General features: G+C 42.8%; 2 protein-coding genes across 4 annotated transcripts in view; both read left to right on the forward strand.

The window, feature by feature from the left end:
• The window catches only part of CACHD1 (cache domain containing 1), an 87,946-nt gene that overhangs the window by 47,744 nt on the left and 18,761 nt on the right, over positions 1-21,441 (forward strand). Inside the window, exons 5-13 of one of the 3 annotated variants that reach the window (XM_030455555.1) lie at positions 7,739-7,865; positions 10,498-10,642; positions 12,149-12,365; positions 14,597-14,746; positions 15,802-16,035; positions 17,240-17,389; positions 17,900-18,023; positions 18,786-18,903; positions 20,530-20,698. In XM_030455555.1, coding sequence (XP_030311415.1) covers positions 7,739-7,865; positions 10,498-10,642; positions 12,149-12,365; positions 14,597-14,746; positions 15,802-16,035; positions 17,240-17,389; positions 17,900-18,023; positions 18,786-18,903; positions 20,530-20,698 — 1,434 coding nt within the window. The remainder of the gene's footprint in view (positions 1-7,738; positions 7,866-10,497; positions 10,643-12,148; positions 12,366-14,596; positions 14,747-15,801; positions 16,036-17,239; positions 17,390-17,899; positions 18,024-18,785; positions 18,904-20,529; positions 20,699-21,441) is intronic. The other 2 variants (XM_030455556.1, XM_030455557.1) reach the window with 2 other exon arrangements.
• On the forward strand, positions 18,218-18,713 carry LOC115598639 (keratin-associated protein 4-3-like; the record flags this gene model as incomplete). The annotated part of the gene is made up of 2 exons (XM_030454819.1): positions 18,218-18,572; positions 18,640-18,713. Coding segments are annotated over 2 exons (429 nt in total), but the record flags the coding sequence as incomplete, so codon positions are not given.

The following is a 21,441-nucleotide window of genomic DNA, read 5'->3' on the forward strand; positions in this document are numbered from 1 at the left end:
AACTTTCTAAAGATTCCCTAGTGATGTGAATTAGAGAATGCTCTAGATTGCAGTTCAGGATTTGGTGTAATAGAATTTTGAGGCTTTTTAGGAGGGGATTTTTTTGGATTGTGGATATTTATTTTGTTCTGACCAGTGCTGCAGACGTGAGAATGAAAAGAAAAAGTTCTCAAGTCTTTTGGAGCAAAGTCCTGATGTATTTAACTTGATGGATGAAGTGGCAGACCCACCATTCCATCCTCAGCATCCACAGAGCATTTGCATATCTTGCAATAAACAGGATGAATAAACCCCAGTCTCTGCTAGGCTCCCTTGCTGTCTCCTTTCGTCCAGCTTTGCATTGTTTCTGGCTGATTACTGCTTTAAAGAAGAAGTGAAAGAAGCCAAAGGAACAGTCCCCATAGGTTCCTTTCCATCCCATCCACACATCTTGAGTCCAGGTGCTGGCCAGACAAGCTCATTTCCTGACATGTGTCTCATCAGCAGCATTTGTATAGAGTTTCCCATCCCAAAGCCAGGCAGTGTTTGCTCACTCACTGTGGTTCACTGGGCTTTGTCTCACTCATCAGCTATCTCTTTATTTAAAAACTCAAGCAACTCATTGAAATCATGTTCAGAGTCACATGCAGTTATTGAGGAACCAAAATAATTCTTGAAGGAAGTTTTCAGCTTCTGTTAGAAATGGAAGTCATTGATTCAGTGCTTTTTATTTAAACAAAAAAACCTATTCTTTACTTTTTCTGCTGCAGAAGATGCATGTAAAAAATATTAAAGAAATATTCCTCCTTCCTGAGTGGTGGAAAACAAATAAGCTGTAGCTTCCCTTAAGCATTTTTTAAATTTCTGGTTTGAATTCTCACAGAAAGAATAAATGCATGCTCAAGCTTCTTGCTGTCCTGGCTCGACAGCCAGCCTTGAGTGCCTCCTCTTCCCTTGCCTCCAGCTTGAAAGCTTCCTGATAAAAGGAATATCTTCAAAAAGTGGCACTGGCAGGAAAGGGCAGCAGAAGAGAAGAGAGGATTGGAATGATATTAAGAGCAGGGAAGTGCTTCAGGATTTATTGACAGCTGATCCTCCTTCAGCTTTTCAGTTAGCAGCTCCTAGACACCCAGCCTTGGGGAGGGAGTGTTTTTATTAGTGAACAAAGGCCTGTAAGAGAGAACTGATAGGGAAAAACTGGATTGATGCAGAAAAATGAGGTGGAAAGAGGTTTGTGTGAGAAACAGGAGTTGATGCTGGGTACACACCTAGAGTAGTAAGAAGTTTCCTGTCTGCAAGCCACAAGGAATCCCTGAGTGCTCACCTCCTGCTGCCAAGGTGTTGGGAAGTTACTCCCATGTCTGTTCCCACCTTCTCCCAGTTGAGAACATCCAAACCATATGATCACCACCACCCTGGCCACATTGCAGGGGGCTGATGTGGCTTCAGGGAAGGGCTGAGCAGAATAATGCTGGTGTGGAGCTGGGCATCCCCCACATCCGCTGCAGCACCCCCTGTTTCACCACTAAAGTGTCTGGGGTTTGGACTAAATGTGGGATAAATGGATGTGGGAAGTCCTGGGGACAGGAGGCTGGGGGTTTGTTTTGTATTGGTGGTATCTGGAGCTCTCACTTCTGTAGTCATGGGCTGTGACAGTGCCAGAAAAGCTGTTTCTGCCCAAAGGAAATCATTTTCTAAGACAATAGTTGGTTTGGGACAGTCCAGGGATATAAGCAGACCAGGAAGCAGTTTTGGTCAGAAAGACAGAATGCATCTGTACAGCTGTGAAGTGTTGATAAAATGGTTCATAAAAGTACTTCTTGGTGTCATCTGTCCCTTGAAACTCAGTTTTTCTTTCTGCAGTGAGCTAGTTCAGTAAAACTGCTTACTGTAGAGAACATGTTTAGGAAGAGCACTCTGCATGGGAGCTGTTTCTGAATGAATCTCTGTGTATTTATCTCTCTAAACTAAAACCACCTTTGAAAGAGCACAAAGATCAAACAAGAAAAAAAAAGGTTTTCTAATCTCATATTTATTTCTAACTTCTAAGTGTCCTCACCCAGAGCTAACGAGCCCTACCTGTTGCACTTTGGAATCAGACTCAACCTCAGCCTGAATTACTGTCCTGCTCTGTAAAGTCAATACATTTGGGTGTTTTGATTGGTTTCCCTCTCCCCCCATTTAGACTTTAAGGTAAGATGGGATCCCACAACTTCCCATAAACCATCTTATATCAGCTTTTCCTCTGGGGCAGCGTGCTGGGGAGTGGACCCCGAGTGCATTGGCCTCATAGAGAAGGGTTTGAAATTCCTCTGCTCCTCCAGCCCAGATCCTCCTCTGCCCAGTTCCCAAAACCAGCCCAGCCTGCTCACCAACAAGCTGTCTTCCCAAATGGCTTGATCATTTCATCCTTTATGTAAAGAAAAAAAAAGAATTCCCATGAGGATCTCTTTTCCCACGTGGGTTGTGCACTTGAAGTAATCCAGCCTATAAAAAGCTCTCAGCAAAACATAAATTTAAACTCTGCTCTCTTTGGCCTCCATCTCAGTTCTTTAAATGTTAATCTTGGCCCACTCCGGGCAGAGGAGGAAAGTGGGATCAGAGTGGTGAAGTTGTAGGTGTTGGAAGGGAATGGAATTTGCACCACAGGCTCTGGGCAAGCCACAGGAGCAGAGTCTGGGAGAGCCCTCAGTGCAAACCCAACCTCAGAATAATGTGTTATGAAGGATAAGTGTGGCTCAGGAAACTTGCAGGAATGAAGAGAGTTGTTTTGGTTTGGCTTTTTTGCAGCCCATTACATTTTTTATAGCATAAAAAAAAAAAAAGCTTTAATCTTGGGGAAAGAAGAAAGAAATAAATGGATATCTCTCTTTGCTCAACTCTTCCATAATCATTTTGCCCCCTTTTTTTCTTGATTTCAGGTGTCTTTTTTTAGTGTCTTGATTGTGTGACTTTATTGTTGCATCTTGGCTTGAGTTTTCCACTTGGAATGCTGTCAGCCATTCTTACAAACTAGATAAGGAGAGTTTGTTCTTCAGATGGAATCACAGCCTTCAGTATGTTAGTTAGCTGTGGGAATTTGTGCTTATTGGTGTAATAGAACTTTATTTATTAGACAATAACTCTCACTCAGTGCTAGTGCACCATGCTATCAGATTCCTTTTTTCCTTTTTTTTTTTCTTTTCCACTAAACCAGGACCCAGTAAACTTCTTTCCTTCTCATCCTTCAGATGTCTCTTTGAAATCAGGCAGCTTTAGCAGAGTGCCCTTCTGCAGCCATGTGCAGAGATGGTACCAGGTTGGTCAATAATTAATGGCTGTGGCTAAACTGATGGCTCAGTTAAAATAATTGGGAAGTAATTGAGCAGATGAACTAAATCCTCCAAATCCTCTTTATCAAAGAAGCTGGGCTTGTTCCTTGAAATGAAAGGTGTTTCACTTCTTTGCCTTTCAGAGTCAAAATAGCTCCCAAGAAATGAGCTGGGCTCTGTTCTGGCTCACACCATCAGCAGAATTTTAATTGGGTTTGAGCTGCAGAGCCTTTTATTGCTGCTGAGCCCACGTGAGGCAGAGCACAATTTGCCTCAGAAAGTCCAGGATCAGATGGGGGGGTCTGGGAGGGAGAGGATTTCTGTCCCTGTGAAGTGAAGCCCTTTGCTTTCTGCTGCTGTGTCTGGGGAGCACTGAGCTCTCTTCTCACTGCTTATTTATTTTTCAGGGAGGTCCTTGTCAGAGAGGAACTGCAGTCTTGTCAGACACAAAGTCAGCTCTCTCCTGGCCCAAACCAGGACAAGTGTGCACAGTAAAATGAAACTTCTTTTATTTTTTTGCTGGGTGAGAACCGTGTGGTCTGCAGCTCCAGAAATGTAATGCTGAAGAAGGAGACTGGAAGAAACTCCTTCATAATGAGCAATTATGTACAGTAGTTCCTTTTTTTTTTTTTTTTTTTCTCCCACTGACTGTTTGTGCTGTCCTTTGAAGATGAATTAGTTAATGATTTGGCTGTGCTTTGAAGATGTAAAGTGGTATCTAGAAGTGCTAAGTGTTATCATATCCCATTCCCTTTGAAGCTGCATAAACTCTCACATAGGGCTTCCTTTCTGAGAGTCCTTTTTGCCTTGTGAAATAGTTCTAATTAGAGAGAACAATCATTCCAAATGCTCTCATGTTGATGCTTCCCAACTTTTCCCTGTCTGCAGCAGCTCATGGGGTCGGATGGGGCCACACTGGAAGTGAAGGGGCAATTCCAGCTGATGGGCAGCTCCCAGTTGGCTGTTTATATCCCCAATCTGCCTGGAATTTAGGGATATCACTAAGATTTCTGCAAGACTTGGACTCCTGGCTTCCTCCAGGTAGCTTGATATCAAGGCTGGGTCTTTATTTAGTGGCAATGTTCATTTTAGAGAAGAACAGGCTTTTCAGGTGCTCAGTAATGCCATGGACTTCCCTGGTAGAACAGGGAAACTTTTTCCCTTACAAAAATGACTTGAACCTGACCAGAAAATAAAAATTAAATTGCTTTTCACTTAAAATGGGAACTGTGAGTCCTCCTTGAGCATACAGGTCCCCAGAAAGAGAGTACTGGGGAGATGCCCTGAACACATCCCTGCTCGTGCTTCCAAGGGTGGAATTTTTAACCAAATTCACCCTTTAGCAATAAACTAGTCAGGTAGCTCATCTGACAGCATGGGGAGGGTTTTTTGGGGGGTTTTTTTTTGGAATCTTCTGATGGTGTAGCTTGTCCAGAACCTGACTTTTCCTGGAAGGAGGAGGTGAGAAGAAAGTACAGAGCAAGCAGCTGAGGAAGTGGAAAGTCTGGGGTAAGTGAGGTTAGGCTGAAAAAAAGCATAAAAAAGGGTGCCCTGGCAGGGACTGAGAAATGAGGAAATATCTGCAGGGCATTCTCACTGCTGTAGTGGATGGAAAAGAAAAGTACACTTCAGAAATAGGGCTTTTTCAGTCGTGGTTTATCTGCAGGGAGATTGTCTGCTGTGGTCACAGGGAAAAAAAGGGAAAAAAGCAAAGCAAAGAGTTAGGATAAAACTGGTAGTCTCAGGGGAAGGCATTATTGAACTGAAGTACTGGCTGAAGGAAAACATGAGCAGAACTTTGTGGAAAAGGAGGAACAGAAGTGACAGGCATTGAGGCTGGAAGGAGTTTGAGTTTCACAACCAATTGTTTTATAGGGAAAATGAGCACCTCAATCAGGATACTCTCCTGGGGAAATAAATACAAACCATGGCTTTGTGTGAGTTTATCTTTCAAATAGCAGTGATTAAAAAGAAAAGCCTTTCAGTTACCAGCTCCTTTGTTTTAATGCTGCTTGTGAAATTAAACTGGATAAGTTACTTCATCCAGGCTTTAACTGGGTGTTCATGTGTCTGATTTGAAAAGACATTTTTCAGGTTCTTTAACACAGAATATAAACTGAAATATCAGCAATTCTCTGTATGAAACAATTGCCACACTTCAGCCCAGGCCTATGAAATCCTGGTGGCTAGACAAAAAAGAATTTAAATTGCCAATACTCTCTTCTCTCTCCCTGCCTGCAACTTTTGATCACAAGAAACTTCCTTTGAATGTGCAAAAACTCCCAAGGAAGAGATTTTTTTCTCCCAAGAGATCACAAACCAGGTTGGTTTTACACAGGGGAGAGGGAAGGAGCAAATTTGGGATCTTTGTTGGGCTTGAATTGGTATTTTTTAGAGAAGGATGAGAAGGTGCTCAGTATGAGTGTAGTTCTGATCCTCTACTTGCTCATTAACACACAGAGAAAACCCTCGTCAGCCATTTCATCTCTTGGGTTTGTTTCTTTCTTGGTTCTCCTCCTCATCTCATCCATTCAGGCACCAAATATTTCAAAGCCACAGTTGTGCAAAGCTGCAGCTTTGTGCAGAGCAACCAGGATTTCCACTGGGACTTTGAGAAGCTGTGGAAATACAAACAACTGTGGCAAAAGGGAGGAAGGAGGGGGGAGGTTGTGCAAAAAAACCCCAAGATAGTGGCTTTTACAGGGTAATTATGCTGAGCTGAATGTGGAGTGAACATGGTGGCTGCAGCCAGGCTGGGAAACTTGAGAAAGTGCTAAACTGTTGAGGATGTTGAACTCAGACTGTGCTCTGCCTGGGTATTTTGTCCCTAATGTCTGGGTAAGGTCTGAGAGGTGCCTTGCAGTGATTTCCAACCCAAACACTGGGATTTGATAATGAGATGGGGATGAAACCCTCTGGGCCTCTCCTCAGTGTCAGCCCTAAGGGGGATGCCAGAAGTCAGTGCTCAGCCAAGGTGAAGCACTATAAACCAGAGCTCTGGCAAGTTTTAGAATCAAAGAATGTGAAGTGAGAAATGGCAACAAAATACTTAGGTTTGGGGTTTTTTTTCTTTACTTTTGAAAAGGCATTTGAAGCTGATGATGATCTGTTTTAGCTGTTAGGTCAAGGCAAAAGAGTTCAAATATTAGGTTGTCTTCTGCAAGCAGAGATGATGATTTGCCCCACTGGAGTATAATCCTGTTACTGATGAGCTCCCATGCCAACCTCTTGCCATTCCCTCTCTCCTGGGAGTGCTTTTCCTTAAAGATCATTTCAGTAGGGAAGCACCTGTGTTTGAAGAGTGGTTTTAAATGTGCTCTACAAAGTCCAGGAGGGTTTGAGATCCATAACCAGGGGTTGTATTCTGACCTTGGTTCCTGCTTGACTGCATAACTCAGGAACGTGGCATTTACCTTCTTTTTCTCTTCCCTTTTTTTGTCTATGTGATGATCTCCTGCTACAGAGGAGTTTGAGAGACTTAGAGGAAAAACGTGATAAAGCTGTTGGATCATTCTGTCTCAATTTTATTATCTTAAAAGCAGGAATCTGGTGGGTGATGCTCATGGGGAGGGGGTGGAACCAGCACAGAGCCACCACCCACTGGGAATAGCTTGGGTAGTGAGACCACTCTCAGCTTAACCCTTTGAGGGGCAGACATTGTATTTTCCCTGAAAAGTGTCTATTTCTCCTTAAAATCAACACATAACCAGCCCCCAGCCTTGCTCATTATGGCTCAGAGGTAAGGAGAAACTGGGATAAATTCCTGATTCCCAGGAATGGGAGCTGTACCTCCTTATCTTTACACAAACAGGAGAGCACTAAGGAAAGATTCTCCCTTTTTTCACCTTTTCAGCTCTCTCCATACATTGAGTTTCTCCTCGACTCACATTTGTGTGCAAAACTACTTTTCCTAGGTGTTCATGTTCACATTTTTAAATGTCAGCATAGGCAATGTTAACAGAGTGGGTTATGGAGCTATAAGCAGCAAATCTCTTTAATGTTCTGATGTTATTTCCATGTAAAGAACACAATTCTTTTAAAACTAAGATGGTTTTTTTTCAAATGAAAACTCCACGTGTCCAGTATGATGATCATTACAGCTATATATATATATATATATATATCCAAATTAGTTCTAATTGTCTTAACCTCTTCTTCCTTGCTACTGCCTTGGCTTCTTGGCCTCAGTCACACTTCAGAGATTCTGGAATTGTCATCACATGTTAAAAAACCAACTCTGTCAAGTCCAGTGTTAATTTTCCAAAAGCCTTTAACTGGTTGCAGGTCAGACATGAAGCTCTCTCTCTCCAGCTTGGAGTTGGTGTTGGCACCCAGGTTTTCCTTCTCCCAGCACACGTGAGAGGGGCCTTGAATAAAGCTGCCTCCAGGTTTGACCTCCCTATGTAACTCTACTTCATTTCTCATTTTTTCCCCTCTCCAACCTTCAGTTCTTGCTGATAATCTGAAGTCTAACACAGGAATTAAATGGCAGTATTTCAGCTCAGAAGAAGGAATTTTCACTGTTTTCCCAGCCCACAAGTTCCGGTGCAAAGGCAGCTACGAACATCGCAGCAGGTAGGGTTTGTCCTGTTTCATTTACCTCCTTATGGTTGATTTATCTCCTGGTATTTATCTCCTTGCAATTCTTTAGGCAAAACACTCAAATAGGATTCCTCAAGCATGGGTTTCATTCCACTATTCTACTTAGCCAAGACAACAACCATGAGTAGTTCTTAAGGGGGTCCCTTGGCTTTTCTTAGGTTTGGTTTTTACAGCACCAGTTTTCACTTTTAAGAAACTTTCAAAATAAATAAAATTACGTACAGGTTCCTCCCCTCTCCCAAATCAAATTAGCTGTAAACATCAGTAATTGTAGGCAAAATTAGTCTTGTGTTTATCCCACACTCGAGCCTCATTAATAAGGTACTGAAGATGTATCCTGATGGTGTGGGAGGTGCATTGCTCTGGGGAGAGGGGCAGAGGGATGGGAGACTGGAAGAGGTGAGATAGGTGGGAGCATTTTTCTGATCTCCACCCCAGCCTCAAGTGGCACGTTCAAGGGAAGTGGCAACAGTGCAAACTTTCTATTTCTACTGAGAAAAGTGTAGAAAAATGGCTCAAATAGTGAGGTGGTTATCCCACCCAGGGAAGTATTTCTTTTCAGTAGGCTGAAGCAGTTGCAGTGCAGGATTTTTTTTTTTTTTCCCTAAACTTCCCTGGCAATATTTTGTGACTGACCAAGAGTCAAGGGTAGAATCTGCTGAGGAAGTGCAGTGGCTTCAGTGTCTCTGGTCACCCCTGAGCTGATTGTAGCAGTTAATCCAGGTCCATTTCAACACAGCTGAGTGTACAGAGATGAAAAAGTGTTTTGGTTACCAATCTCTGTTGAGCAACCAGATGTTTAGAGATGTCATCTGGGTGTCATTGGAGCTGAAAGTGTCTGAGCTTGATGAAGTTTTCTGTGGTTTGAAGGTGTGAGAGCCAGGGGTGATCACACCCACTCCTGATCAGAAGTTTGTCCCTAAAACCATTGGTGATCTCATCCAGATCATTTTAGTCTTGGTCACAGTTTCTCTGTGACTAAATAGGGGATATCTTTTTGTTATTATTTACTTCAGAGGGTAGTTGGATGGATTAATTAGTTAATCCTTAAGTGCTTTGAAGATCAAAGGCCCCATTTAAGTTCTAGATAAAGCCAGTGTAGAGCTGTAGGCTGTTCTACAGTTCCGAACTGATTTGTGCCAGTTGTTTCTTGCAGTGCCATGTCTAAAATCTTCTGCATTTCCTTTACTCTTAGTAGGATTTCTGTGGCTGCCTTGAAAATCATAAAAGTTAGATTGAAAAATCACACTTGGCTCTAACTTCTTTGGGGTCTGGACTGAAGAGGGAAGAATCCTGGTTTCTTAAATTCATGTGGATGTGGCACTTGAGGACAAGGATTAGTTGGCATGGAGGTTTTTAGTTGGGTTGGAGGTTTTTTCCAGCCTTAATGATTCTTTGGTACTGGAGTGGAGCTGAGCACTGCTTCACTGCAAACAGGGGGGTCCAAAAAGCCAAAACCCAAAAGCCTTGCCCAGAGTTACCTGGGATTGAGCAACAGGTTTAAAATTGTGCAGACCCAAGGGATTGTGGAGCACAACCCACATGAAATCCATTCCAGGGCATCAAGAGAAAACCTTTTCTTGGCCAGGAGCCTTCCCTTATTGCACTCCACCAAACACCCTATGCTAATGTGACTCTGCACAGGTTCTCACTTGTCCTCTAACCACAGATCCCCACTGTTGCACTGAGTTTTAGGTGTGAGTAAGGTCCTCAGCACCCAAGGTTTCTTGTGAGGCATTCCTTGCTTGTCAACACTTAATCCAAAGCTTGGTGTGAGCTGCTGCTAGGAGGAAACCCAAACACTGCTGCTGCCTCAGCAGGATTCTTTATTTCTGGCTCAAAGTGGTTGTTGTGACAGGGGGAGAAAAGAAGATTTTGGTTTAAAAAATTCAGAAAGGGAATGAAGACAAGAGCCTTTCTGTTCAGACTTTCAGCTCACCTTATCTATTGCAATCATAAAATCATAAAACCACGGAATCATTGAGGTTGGAAAAGACCTCTGAGATCATAGAGTCCAACTGCCAGCCTAACAGCACCAACTAACCCATGTCCTGCAGTGCTATGTCCACATGTTTATCAACATTTCAGGGATGGTGACTCCACCCATTCCCTGGGCTGCCTCTTCCACTCTTTCCAGAAAGAAATTTTTCCTGATATCCAATCTGAACCTCCCCTGGTGCAACCTGAGTCCATTTCCTCTCCTCCTGTCACCAGTTACATAGGAGAAGAGACCACTCCCCACCTCACTACAACCTCCTCTCTACCCTCAGCCTCTTCTTCTCCAGACTGAAAAAACCACATTTGCCTCAGCCACTCCTCTTAAGAGTGCTCCAGACCCCTCACCAGCTTCATTGCTCTTCTCTGGACATGTTGCAGCATCTCAGTGTCCTCCTTGTAGTGATGCACCCAATATTGAACACAGGATTCAAGTAGAAGCTTTTCCTCAAGGCAAAAATTCACCATTTCTTCAAACAATTCACTGTTTCTTCCTGGGGTGTTTGGGTTTTTATTTATCTTGCTTTTACTTGCCAACTCTTTCCACTTGTAAACATTTCAGTGCCCGTTTCCAGATGGCTCACAGAGCAGGGGTTTTGTCCTCTTTCAGGCCTGTCTATGTCTCCACTGTTCGCCCTCAGTCCAAGCACATCGTGGTCATCGTGGACCACGGCGCTTCGGTCACCGAGACGCAGCTGCAGATTGCCAAGGATGCTGCTCAGGTCATCCTCAGCTCCATAGATGAGCACGATAAGGTGAGCTTCCCTCCAGCCCAACCAGCAGCTTTGCACGGGGTTTCATCACTCTTGGTGTTGGCAGTTTCTAACTTAGGGTCCAGGGATTCGTGGGGATCTGTGGTGCTGAAGGCTTGGACTCGTTTTTGGAAGCTCGTGGTGCTGCAGGGGGAATGTTTGGGGGGAAAAAAAAGAAGTGAAAACGAGTGATCTGAGGCAAAGTTTTGCTGAGTAATTCTGAAAGGTGATGGTGTGAAGTGTGAGTGCAGTTAGGAGAGCCATGCTCTGAGCCTCCGTACTCCTGAAGTACTCCATCACTTTGAGCTGCTCCTTCTGCCTCTGAGCCTCTCTTTGTTGCTTATGAAAATGAGAATGATTTCTGCCAGCAAGGGAAGGATGAGGCAGAGGGCTGAGGAAGGTGGATTGTGTTTCTTCCTCTGTCAGAGATACTCTGCTTGATCATGAAGAAGTTGCTTAACCTGTAATTTTTGAAGTAATGGATTACAAGCAGGGCCCATAAAGTGCTTCTGTAGGATGACAAGCAGCCCCATTTTGGTCTTTAGTTTCAATAATTCTGTGTTAGTAGTACCCTGCTTGCTTTTTTTTGGTTGGTTGGGTTTTTTTGTTTGTTTTAATAGGGAGTTCCAGTCAAACGAAGTTGAAGAACACTGATTATCATCTTTGCCTTAAAGTCTGCTCATTAATAGTGTGGGAAAAACACTTCAAACCTTTATTTCACAGTCCTAGTACTGTGTAATAATGCTTATAATTTAGCAGAATTAATAGCTCTTCAACTGAAGTGTCAAAGGTATTTGTTTTCATACAGACCTATAAAGATGAAAATACATTTAAGATGGGTATTACTTGGTCAGGAGCTGGGTGGTTACAAAACCTGTTCTAGGGGTGTGTAATTACTGCTTAATTCTGGGACTCTCTTGCATCAGTGTAATTTCTAATGAAGTGTGCCACTCATTTAATAAGACTGGCATGGTATGTGTGGGCTCATGCAAGTGTTACCACTAAATGCCTCAACCTATTTACAGGATAAAAACTGATGGGAGATTTGCCTTGCTTTGACTGAGATATTAAAGCAACCTAAAGCTTTGCCTGTGAAAAGCTCTTAAAAGGGTTGGGTTTATTGTTGGGTTTGGTTTTTTTCAGTTTCTTTGTGCATTCCACTTTTCCATAGGCACTCAGGGCTGTCCTGAAAATACTCCTTGCTGATTTTATTTTCATTTTTTTGTAGTTCACTTTACTTGACCAGCAGTCTATTAACCATTATGTACAAGCAGGGGGAAGCTGACTTCATCTGAGAAACAAAGCCTGCAGTCTCTTTTTCTGAAAACCACCAGAAGTCTAATCCTTTTCAAATTTGATGCATTTATGCCTCCAGCATTTATTTTTTGCAACAATTGCCTTTTAAACCCAGGGAATCTCTTCAGCTGGGCTTATCACTCTGCCTTCCATCTCGCTGCCTAAAGAACTCTCAGTGCTGAGGTAATCCAATCCACTTTCTTCTCTTTCAAGATCTCGGTGCTGACCGTGGCAGACACAGTCAGAACCTGCTCCTTGGATCAGTGCTACAAGACTTTCCTGTCCCCTGCCACCAGTGAGACCAAAAGGAAGATGTCCACCTTCGTCAGCAGCATCAAGTCCTCTGACAGCCCCACGCAGCACTCCCTGGGCTTCCAGAAGGCTTTCCAGCTGATCCGAAACACCAACAACGGGACAAAACTCCAAGGAAGTAAGTCCCTTGTTGGGCAATCCTGATTATTTCTGAGGCTTCCAAGGGTCTTCATCTTTTGAGAAGTGTTTCCTTCTTCTCAGTTTCTCACTTGGGCAAAGGCCGAAGGAGTGAAGTGTCCTGAATGATTTTTGTTAAGTTGTGTTTGCTTGATCTGGTATCTCCATGGCTGATTCCCATGTGGCCATTCCCTTTTAACTTCTCTCACTTTATTTTGAACTGTGGTATAAAATTGCAGGGTTGAATTGCCTGAATTATTTCCCAAATGTGTGCCAGGCCAGAGGTTTGTCCTTTTAATAAAAATTGCTGTTGCTGCTGCAGGTTCATGGACACGTTGCTAAAACACACATGGTATGGGTAATCCCCCAAACTGGAATTGTGTGGAAGTGGCTCTTGCTTCTCAGCGAAAAGGGGATTTTTTTTGAGAATACCAATTATAAGTTCTATTCTATGGAACTTGAGGTTGGCCTGACTAAAGTTTCTCTCATCCAAGAACATCCTCCTGAATTTTGGTGTATGAATGATGGGCTTTCTCCTTCCCATTCCAAAGACTTTGGGGGATTTGTGTGTGTTGTTTTGGGTTTTTTTGCCATGAGGATGTGGTAAAAGATGTGGAAAAGGTGGATGGCAACTGGAGTGGCAGATTTGCTTGCCAGGAAGGACTGGAAAGCAAATTCTTGAAGCTGTAACTCTGGGTGCTTGTTGGAATCAGGAAAGGTTGGGTGGAGAAGCAGAGTGATCTCTGTCACTGTCATTCATTTCTGCCCCTCAGATCCTGTAGCTGGGTCTTGTGCTGATTCACTGAGTGTAAATTTCCTCCTTGTCTTCAAACTCAGAACTGAAGAAAATGAAAAAGACAAGCTCAGGAATTAAGATGCTTCAGAAAGACTAAGGAAATGTGCTCCCACTTTATGTGCTTCCTTTGTGTGTTAGGATTAGAAGGTGTTGGCATATTCATGAATGGGAAAACACATAATTTTACAGAGTTTTATACCACACCATTATTTTGGGGCAAGTGCTCTGGATTTAGTGTAAAAGATTCTAAAAACTGAATGTATTTATAGCAAATTTCAGCACTGATAGGGTGAGCCGTAAGAGGTTTGAGAAGAGGATGTTTATAAAACACGTCTTATTTTCTTGGAAATAATCTTTTCATCTTTTTAAAAAAGAAAAATAAACCTAGAAAAGAAATAATAAGAAAAAAATCATTCATTTCACTGCTAATACTCTTAACATCCTGTTCCTGGAGAACAATGTGTGGGTGTGTCAGGGAAGCTGTCAAGACACAGCTCCCAAATTCACACTGGGAAAGTTAGAAGGGAGCTGTTGGTGTGAGATGGAAGAACTGGAACACATCTGGATTCCCTGCCTGTTGCAGTCCTGCTCAGCAGACCCTCATCCCAGAAGGGAAGAAACCACTCTGAGTCCTGGTGCTCCCTGAGACCAGTCCAGTTAAATAGGCAGGGTGTGTGTGTGTGTATTTAAAAATAGCAGTGTGTGTATATAAATATATATGTATATATTATACAGTATCAAAAAGAGTGAGATCATCAGGTATTAAACAAGCAGGATGCTTGTTTAGCTCCCTAAACCCTGACACAGACTTAGGAATATCATTTTGTTCCTGGTAACAAAGGTTTTGGGCTGAAGCATCATGCCTGGCTGCAGTTCAGAGTAGTTATTACAGGAAACACAGACATTATCAGTTTTCTTTAAGCTGCATTAACACTTGGCTTTGCTTTTTTTCCTAGCTTTAGCTTCTAACAAAAAAAAAACCAAGGTGAAAATTCCCCTTAAATTATCAGTTCCTCTTAACTTGTAGCCAGTTCTGGCCAAAATTCTTTCCAAGTCATGATGGCAAAGTGTGCAGGTCAGAAGCATTCGTGCTTGGTTTTTTTTAAAAAACACAAAAGAAACACAAACTCTGCTGAGACAGCAAAGTTGGTGCAGTACCAACTGACCTCTTGTGATTCCAGTTACGTGGTGGTGTGATCCCTCTGAGTTCTTCATGATATACATAAAATACTTCTAATAGAGATGAAACAGGGTGGTGTGGAAGCAACCACTTGAATTTACAGGTTGAAGGGGTAAATGCAGGGGCAGAGAAGGAAAAGTGGATGAAAAAGGTGTTGTGCAGGGATGGTAGGTGGTTTTCAGGCACTGAAACAAGCAGGTGTTTGTTCCAGGCTGTGCATGGAGGGCTAATCATGAATATCTGTAATTCTTTTTAGATACTGACATGGTCATCATCTATCTCTCAGCTGGGATTACATCAAAAGATTCCTCAGAAGATGACAAAAAAGCTACACTACGGGTCATCAATGAAGAAAACAGTTTCCTCAATAACTCAGTCATGATCCTCACCTATGCACTGATGAATGGTGAGAAATCCCTTTGTGTTCCCAGCCCCTGAAAATTCCCTTTTCATTGTACAGCCACTTCATTAAGCTCAGCCAAATTAATTCCACACCTTCCTGGGAGCAGTTTGGTAATGGGTTTGGCTGGTGGAACCCAGAGGCTGCCTCCAGATGTTACCACTTTGGCAGATTAAGCTCTGTGCCAGGATATAGGTGGTGCTGCAGGACAGAAATATTCTGATCCAAATTGTCTTGAGGCAACCAGATTGCATTCAGTTTGATCACTGTTGCAGGTAGAAACCTCCCTGGCACTGCCCGTGTTTCCTGCTGCAGCAAAACGAGAGCACAGGGGCTCCTATCTTGGTCATTAAGGAGCATGAACATAAATCCAGTGTAATCTGAAGTGCTCTGATTAGAGGGAAGTTAAATACAAAGAGGCACACACAGAAGTTGGGCATTCTGGGCTTTTTTCAAGCAAGTATTCTCAATAAGAAGGCTGCTGCATGTTGTGTTACTAAAAATTGCACACCAACTCCAGCCCAGGAAACCAGTGCTTAAGCTGCTGTATCATTTGACTAGAAATGTCAATCCTCATTTGAGACCTTACATCTACAAAACTCTTTGATTTGTCTGCAGGAACTGAGCCTGGGACTTAAAGTAGAATGTGAAACTACCATGTTTAAGCTAAAAACAAAGCCTGTTATCTCCAAGGGTGTATAATACACTCCTGGTCCTTTATGTGGAGAAACCACCAGTGGAGAACAAAGGGAAGTCCTGTGGGCTTATGGGTCACATCAGTCTTTGTTAAAAGATCTTTGTTTTCAGTGGTGATGTGAACAGCATGGGGAATTTTTGCACCATCAGAGCACAGTCTCACCAAGTTTTGTCCTAGCTGATTCCTTTCCCCAAAGCCATCCTAATCTTTCATCATTTTGCCTTATCACTTGAATAAACCTACCGTACATTCAGTCTGCAGTCTGTATCATTTTGCTTTTATTTCCAGTACTTTGGAGTAAGATACAGAGCTGCTGAATGCTGCTAAGCTGCTTCTTTCTCCTTCCTTCCCTTCTCACCTGCAGAGGGAGTGACAGGTTTGAAGGAATTGGCCTTCCTGAGGGACCTGGCAGAGCAGAACTCAGTCAAGTATGGGGTGCCAGACCGAACAGCCCTTCCTGTGGTCAAGGGGAGCATGATGGTCCTGAACCAGCTGAGCAACCTGGAAACCACTGTGGGCAGATTCTACACAAACCTGCCCAACAGAATGATCGATGAGGCAGTCTTCAGTCTGCCCTTCTCAGATGAAATGGGGGATGGTAAGTGCTTACACTCAGTTTAGTGTTTAAAACCTAACAGGTTAGGTTCCCTTTGCTTATATATTCCTAAATATACTGGAGTTTTATGGTATTTTTAGGTGTGTTCCAAAGGGAAATGTCAAATCAGCCTTGCAAGCCACTAGGTTTTGGTTTTTTTTTATCTGCAGAAGGTAATCCCTGGAAGTGTTCAAATCCAGGCTGGATGAACCTTGTGCAGCCTGGTGTAAAGTGTCCCTGCCCATGGAGGGGGGTTGGGTCTTGATGATCATTAAGGTCCCTTCCAACCCAACCCATTCTAGGAAGGTCTAGGTATGGAAAAAGTGGTGAGAAGATGTGGTGTAGATACAGGTTGAATTCAGAATGCTTCCTGCTTGTTGTGTTTTCTCACCCTGGTAGTTCAGCTCTATTCTTAAACTCTGACAAAACCCAACTCCTGGCATAATGGCAAATCTTGAGCAGCAGAAGGATGAGAAATGATGCAACAGGGAAGGTTGGTCTTCCATAATTACAAAGGGTACTTAAAAGCTTATCCATGCAAATGAATTTCATATTGGTTTGAAGGAGAAGAATCACTGAGTTTCCACACTCAGACTGAGAAGTGGAAGATGAGAAGTGAGGCATTACCACAAGTTCTGTCCTCAGGCACAGGCTGCCCCCCAAAGCTGTGTGTAGTTATGGGTATGGTTCCCTGTTCAGTGGCCATATTAGGATTTAATAAGGAGAAGAGGTTTAATATTCTGAATATGCAATGAGATGAGCAATAATTCATTGCCTTTGTTGCTTTACAAGTACAGATTCTTTTCCTGCTCCCCCTATTTTTTATGTTGCCTTAAATAATGTTAAAAGAACAAAATATTGTCTTTCCTTTTCATACCAGTGTGCTTCTCACCTGTAAGGCATCCACCTGTGGATGGACAAAACTCCCAAAACAGTGACTGTGATGGGAATTTTCAGCAATTTAGTACATGTCCTGTAGGTCACTAATAGAAAGATAAAAATTAATTAGGGAGAGTGGGTAACAGCAGCCAGGCCTGACAGCCACCCTGGAGCTGTGCCAGTGTCTGTCTGTATTCCTGCAGGAAGCACACTACAGAATCTCCAGGGCTTCTCATCTTCAAATGGTAAAATGCTTGCCTTCCTTCCTCTCAAAATAATTGAGTAGCTATTACTGCTGATGGTTTTCTGGTCTTTCTCTCATTCTAAGGTCTGATCATGACTGTAAGTAAACCCTGTTACTTTGGGAACCTGCTGCTAGGCATTGTTGGAGTGGATGTGAATCTTGCCTATATCCTGGAAGATGTCACCTATTACCAAGACTCTCTGGGTTCCTACACTTTCCTGATTGATAACAAAGGTAACTTTGGGGCTCAGTTACTCTCCTGTAGTCCCACTGAGGTCATTAACCATCAAAAGGAAGCTCTTAGTTCTCATCTTTCCAAATAGTCTGTTAGTAATGAATTACAATGCTTCCTAATTGCATGTTGTTTGGTGAGTGTTGCTTGAGAGTTGCTGCAGACTGTAGGTGGGTTCATGGTGTGAAATTCCTTTGGTGTTTTGATGTAGCTGTTGAGATTTTTCTGGATATGCAACATCCAGGTTTTCTTTATGTGTAGGAAAAAAGGCAAAACTTGTGTGTGTGTGTTCATCTCCTTTTGTCTGATCCTGATCTCTTGTTGCTTGGTTTTTATTTCATTTACAACTCACCAAGTTCTTAGTTTTTCAGCTCCTTTGGTAATATTGCTTGTGTACCTAAACTTGTGTAGCCTTTGTAAAGGCTGTGTGTAGTTACTGTGTCCTTGGGGTTTTTTTTCCCTGTAAGTGCTCATCCTGGGCATTCATTGTGCTGTGTGTCTGTGTTTTTCAGGCTACACACTGATGCACCCATCCCTTACCAGGCCCTACCTGCTGTCTGAGCCCCCCCTGCACACTGACATCATCCACTATGAGAACATTCCTAAGTTTGAGCTGGTGCGCCAGAACATCCTCAGGTAAGGAATCCAAGTTCAGACATCAGCAATCCCCAGGGTATTTCTGGAGAAGTTTTCAGTTCCTTTTCCTTTCTGGATACTCAGATTATTTTTTCCCCCAAATTCAGCACAACTCTGGTTTGGTTTTTCCTCCAGCTTTCTTAATTTTATATTTTGGTGTGCTCAGCAGCAGTGCCCACAGCTGAGCTGGGGGATGCTCTTCCTGTTGTCTCTCTTCCTGTTGTCTCTCTTCCTGTTGTCTCTCTTCCTGTTGTCTCTCTTCCTGTTGTCTCTCTTCCTGTTGTCTCTCTTGCTATTGTCACTCCTCCTGTTGTCTCTCCTCCTATTGTCTCTCCTCCTATTGTCTCTCCTCCTATTGTCTCTCCTCCTATTGTCTCTCTTCCTATTGTCACTCTGCCTATTGTCACTCTTGTCACTCTTCCTGTTGTCTCTCTTCCTGTTGTCTCTCTTCCTGTTGTCACTCCTCCTGTTGTCACTCCTCCTGTTGTCTCTCCTCCTGTTGTCTCTCCTCCTGTTGTCTCTCCTCCTGTTGTCTCTCTTCCATGTCAAGTAGGTTTTCCACTATTTGGACTGGGTTTTTCTTTAGCCTCTCTCTTGTCTAAGTGTTCTATCTCAGAATATGGCATTTCCAGCACACACGTGCTTTTTCTTCACCTAAGGCAGATAACAATTAATGTCTTCAAAGCTTAGAGTATTTTGGCTTTTGCCTAAGAGCTTTCTCAGTGTTTAATAAAATGCTGTATGTTACATTGGCCACCACAGCATTCCCCTGGGCAGCCAGATCATCACAGTTCCTGTGAACTCCTCTCTGTCTTGGCATGTAAATAAACTGAGAGAAACTGGAAAAGAAGCCTACAACGTCAGCTATGCCTGGAAAATGGTAAGGAGAGAAGTGACACTGTTGCAGGGGGGAAGAGAGTTAAGTTCCTATGTTGAAGAGCATGTTAATATGTTGAATATATTGAAGCTCCAGATTGATACAGAGGTTTCTGTCACAAGGAGGAAGGAATGAAATGGCCATTTCAGGTTTGTTCCTATGTCATCTTCAGGGCTGTGTCTGTCTGGATCTGTGTCTGCTCTCTTCATTTCATGAGGCAAGTGTCATGCACAGTCCCACAGAGATCATACTCATGCTTTCCCTCTGGAAACAAGTGTATCCTGGTCTGGATGTACATGCTGGCATGTACATACCTCCCAGAGACCACATCTGCATAGGGTGCTGAGGCAGTGTTTAGTATGAAGTCATTCTTTTGCTTAATCCTCTTGGTGTGTTTGGGGCAAAGCAGTAAAATCCATTAATTGGGAAAATATCAACTTCTCCTTCTGCTGCTACCTTGTTTCAGAGCTGTATCAGCAGCCAGTAATGATGTTTGCTGTCATTTAACACTTCTCTTACGTACATAAGTTACATTGAAACTGAGTCCTAATGTATCCAACACCTATTTTACCAGTTGGAAGAGCTTTAAGAGAGCTCCTAGCAGCTGTCTTGCTTCACTTGAATTTTTGAACGTATCTGAACTCTAATCTTGACCCTGGGATTAAAATGGAATGTAAAGTTCAATAGACTCCAGGTGAATTTTGCTGATGCCAGAAATAATTGGCTACTTTTTCTTGTGCCAGCAAACTCAAGAGGGTACTGGTGGATGGTTTCAGTGTATTGAGTTAAATCCAACCTAAAAAGATTAAGCTGAGCAGTTTTAAGAGATTAAATCTGTCATTATGTAACAGAAATTCACATAGGAGGGTGTCTGGAGCTCATTTGCTGATGTTGTAATGCTACATTAAATATCAAACACCCTTGCAGAGCAGCTGGGCAGCTCCGTGTTTGCCAGTTGGAGGTACTGTAGGTTATTTAATGCAAACCACTCTCACAACACACAATGAAGAGTGGTAATGAGAAAAGCTTATTCTTGAGAGTTAAATTGTCTAAATTCTTCATAAAGAGAATACCAGTGGGTTTTCATCAACTGTAAATGCAAAGCCTCTCCTCTGTTAATGACACTGCAAAACAGTGCTAGAAATGATTGCTAATTGAGCAACAATTCCTGAAATTCCCTGAAAGCTATTTTATTTTATTTTATTTTGGGCATAGACTATGGAAAAATGTTGTTGGTTTTGGGTTTTTTTTGAGGGGTACAGCTTAGTGGCTCTGATAGATACCAGATGGTTGCAGAGTGGAGAATGGCTGCTTGAGGGACTGACTTGCAGTAATCAGATCTCTGAAAAAAAGTGTCTCTGTCCTGCATGGAAACTGATACAGCTTGAAAACTTGGTCTGCACCATGCTTCCCTCTGGTTTTTGTGGGATCAAGTCCTTATTAGCTTCTTGACAGAGGGAGTGGGAACTGGGATTCTTGAGAGATGGGGATATGTGGTGCTGCCTTCCAGAACTGGATGAGCTGAGCAATTACAGCAAAGGGAATGAATGCTAAATAGGAAATAAATAAATAAGAAATCCCTTCTGTAACACCTCCCTTTTTGTTTCATGACTTGCCCATTTTTTTCAGGTCCAGGACACATCCTTTATCCTGTGTGTGGTGGTGATACAGCCAGAAATACCAGTTAAGCAGCTGAAGAACCTCAACACTGTCCCCAGCAGCAAACTCCTCTACCACCGCCTGGATCTGCTGGGCCAGCCCAGTGCCTGCCTGCACTTCAAGCAGCTGGCAACCTTAGGTACAGCTTCCTCATGCTTCTTCCTCACCAGCTCAGGCATGTTTGTGAGGACTGTGGCAGCAGAAAAGTCAAACTCTTCTCACAAAATGCTGGAAATAATCTCCTCTTGAAAGGCTTTTATTCCCAGAGGCTGATTTTCTAATTGGCTGTTACCTTCTTGGAGCTCTTTGTTGATTCTCACCAAGCTGGAAACTTAAGATCTCGTGGCTGTATTGACAAATAACATAAGTAGGATGGAAGTCCCAGCCAGACAAGCAGGACTACTTTTTGACTTGGGATTTATGCCAGATTTTCAGTGCCATAATCATTTAAGACCATTGATCCCTGTGAAGTCAGAAGTTAAGTCTTTTAGGGGAAACTGAGAACTCCTGGGGTTGTGATGGTTTCCAGTCCCTCCTGACCTGCTTAAAAAAATTCTCAGGTCACTGATGCATTCCTGGTTTTGATAAGCTAAACTGATCCTGTTCTGCCTGATTAATTTCAGGCTCAAACATACTGGAAAGAGGGAATCTCTGGCAGAGTGTCTAGAAAGGATTGAGAACTTGAAAAACATAATATATCCTAAGAACAGAGAGTTTTCTTTATATCATAAAAGTTGCAAGCTTTCATGTTTAAGTATTAATCTCGGGGTGGGGGGGATGTTTGTTAAAACCTGTGCTGAATTATAAGAAGTTCTGAATGAAGTGCTTTTGTTTGTAGCAAGGTTTGAAGGTCTCTTGGTGGATTAGCAGCTCAGTTGTGAT

This window comes from Calypte anna, chromosome 8 (genome assembly GCF_003957555.1).
Source record: "Calypte anna isolate BGI_N300 chromosome 8, bCalAnn1_v1.p, whole genome shotgun sequence".
Classification (NCBI taxonomy): Eukaryota; Metazoa; Chordata; class Aves; order Apodiformes; family Trochilidae; genus Calypte; species Calypte anna.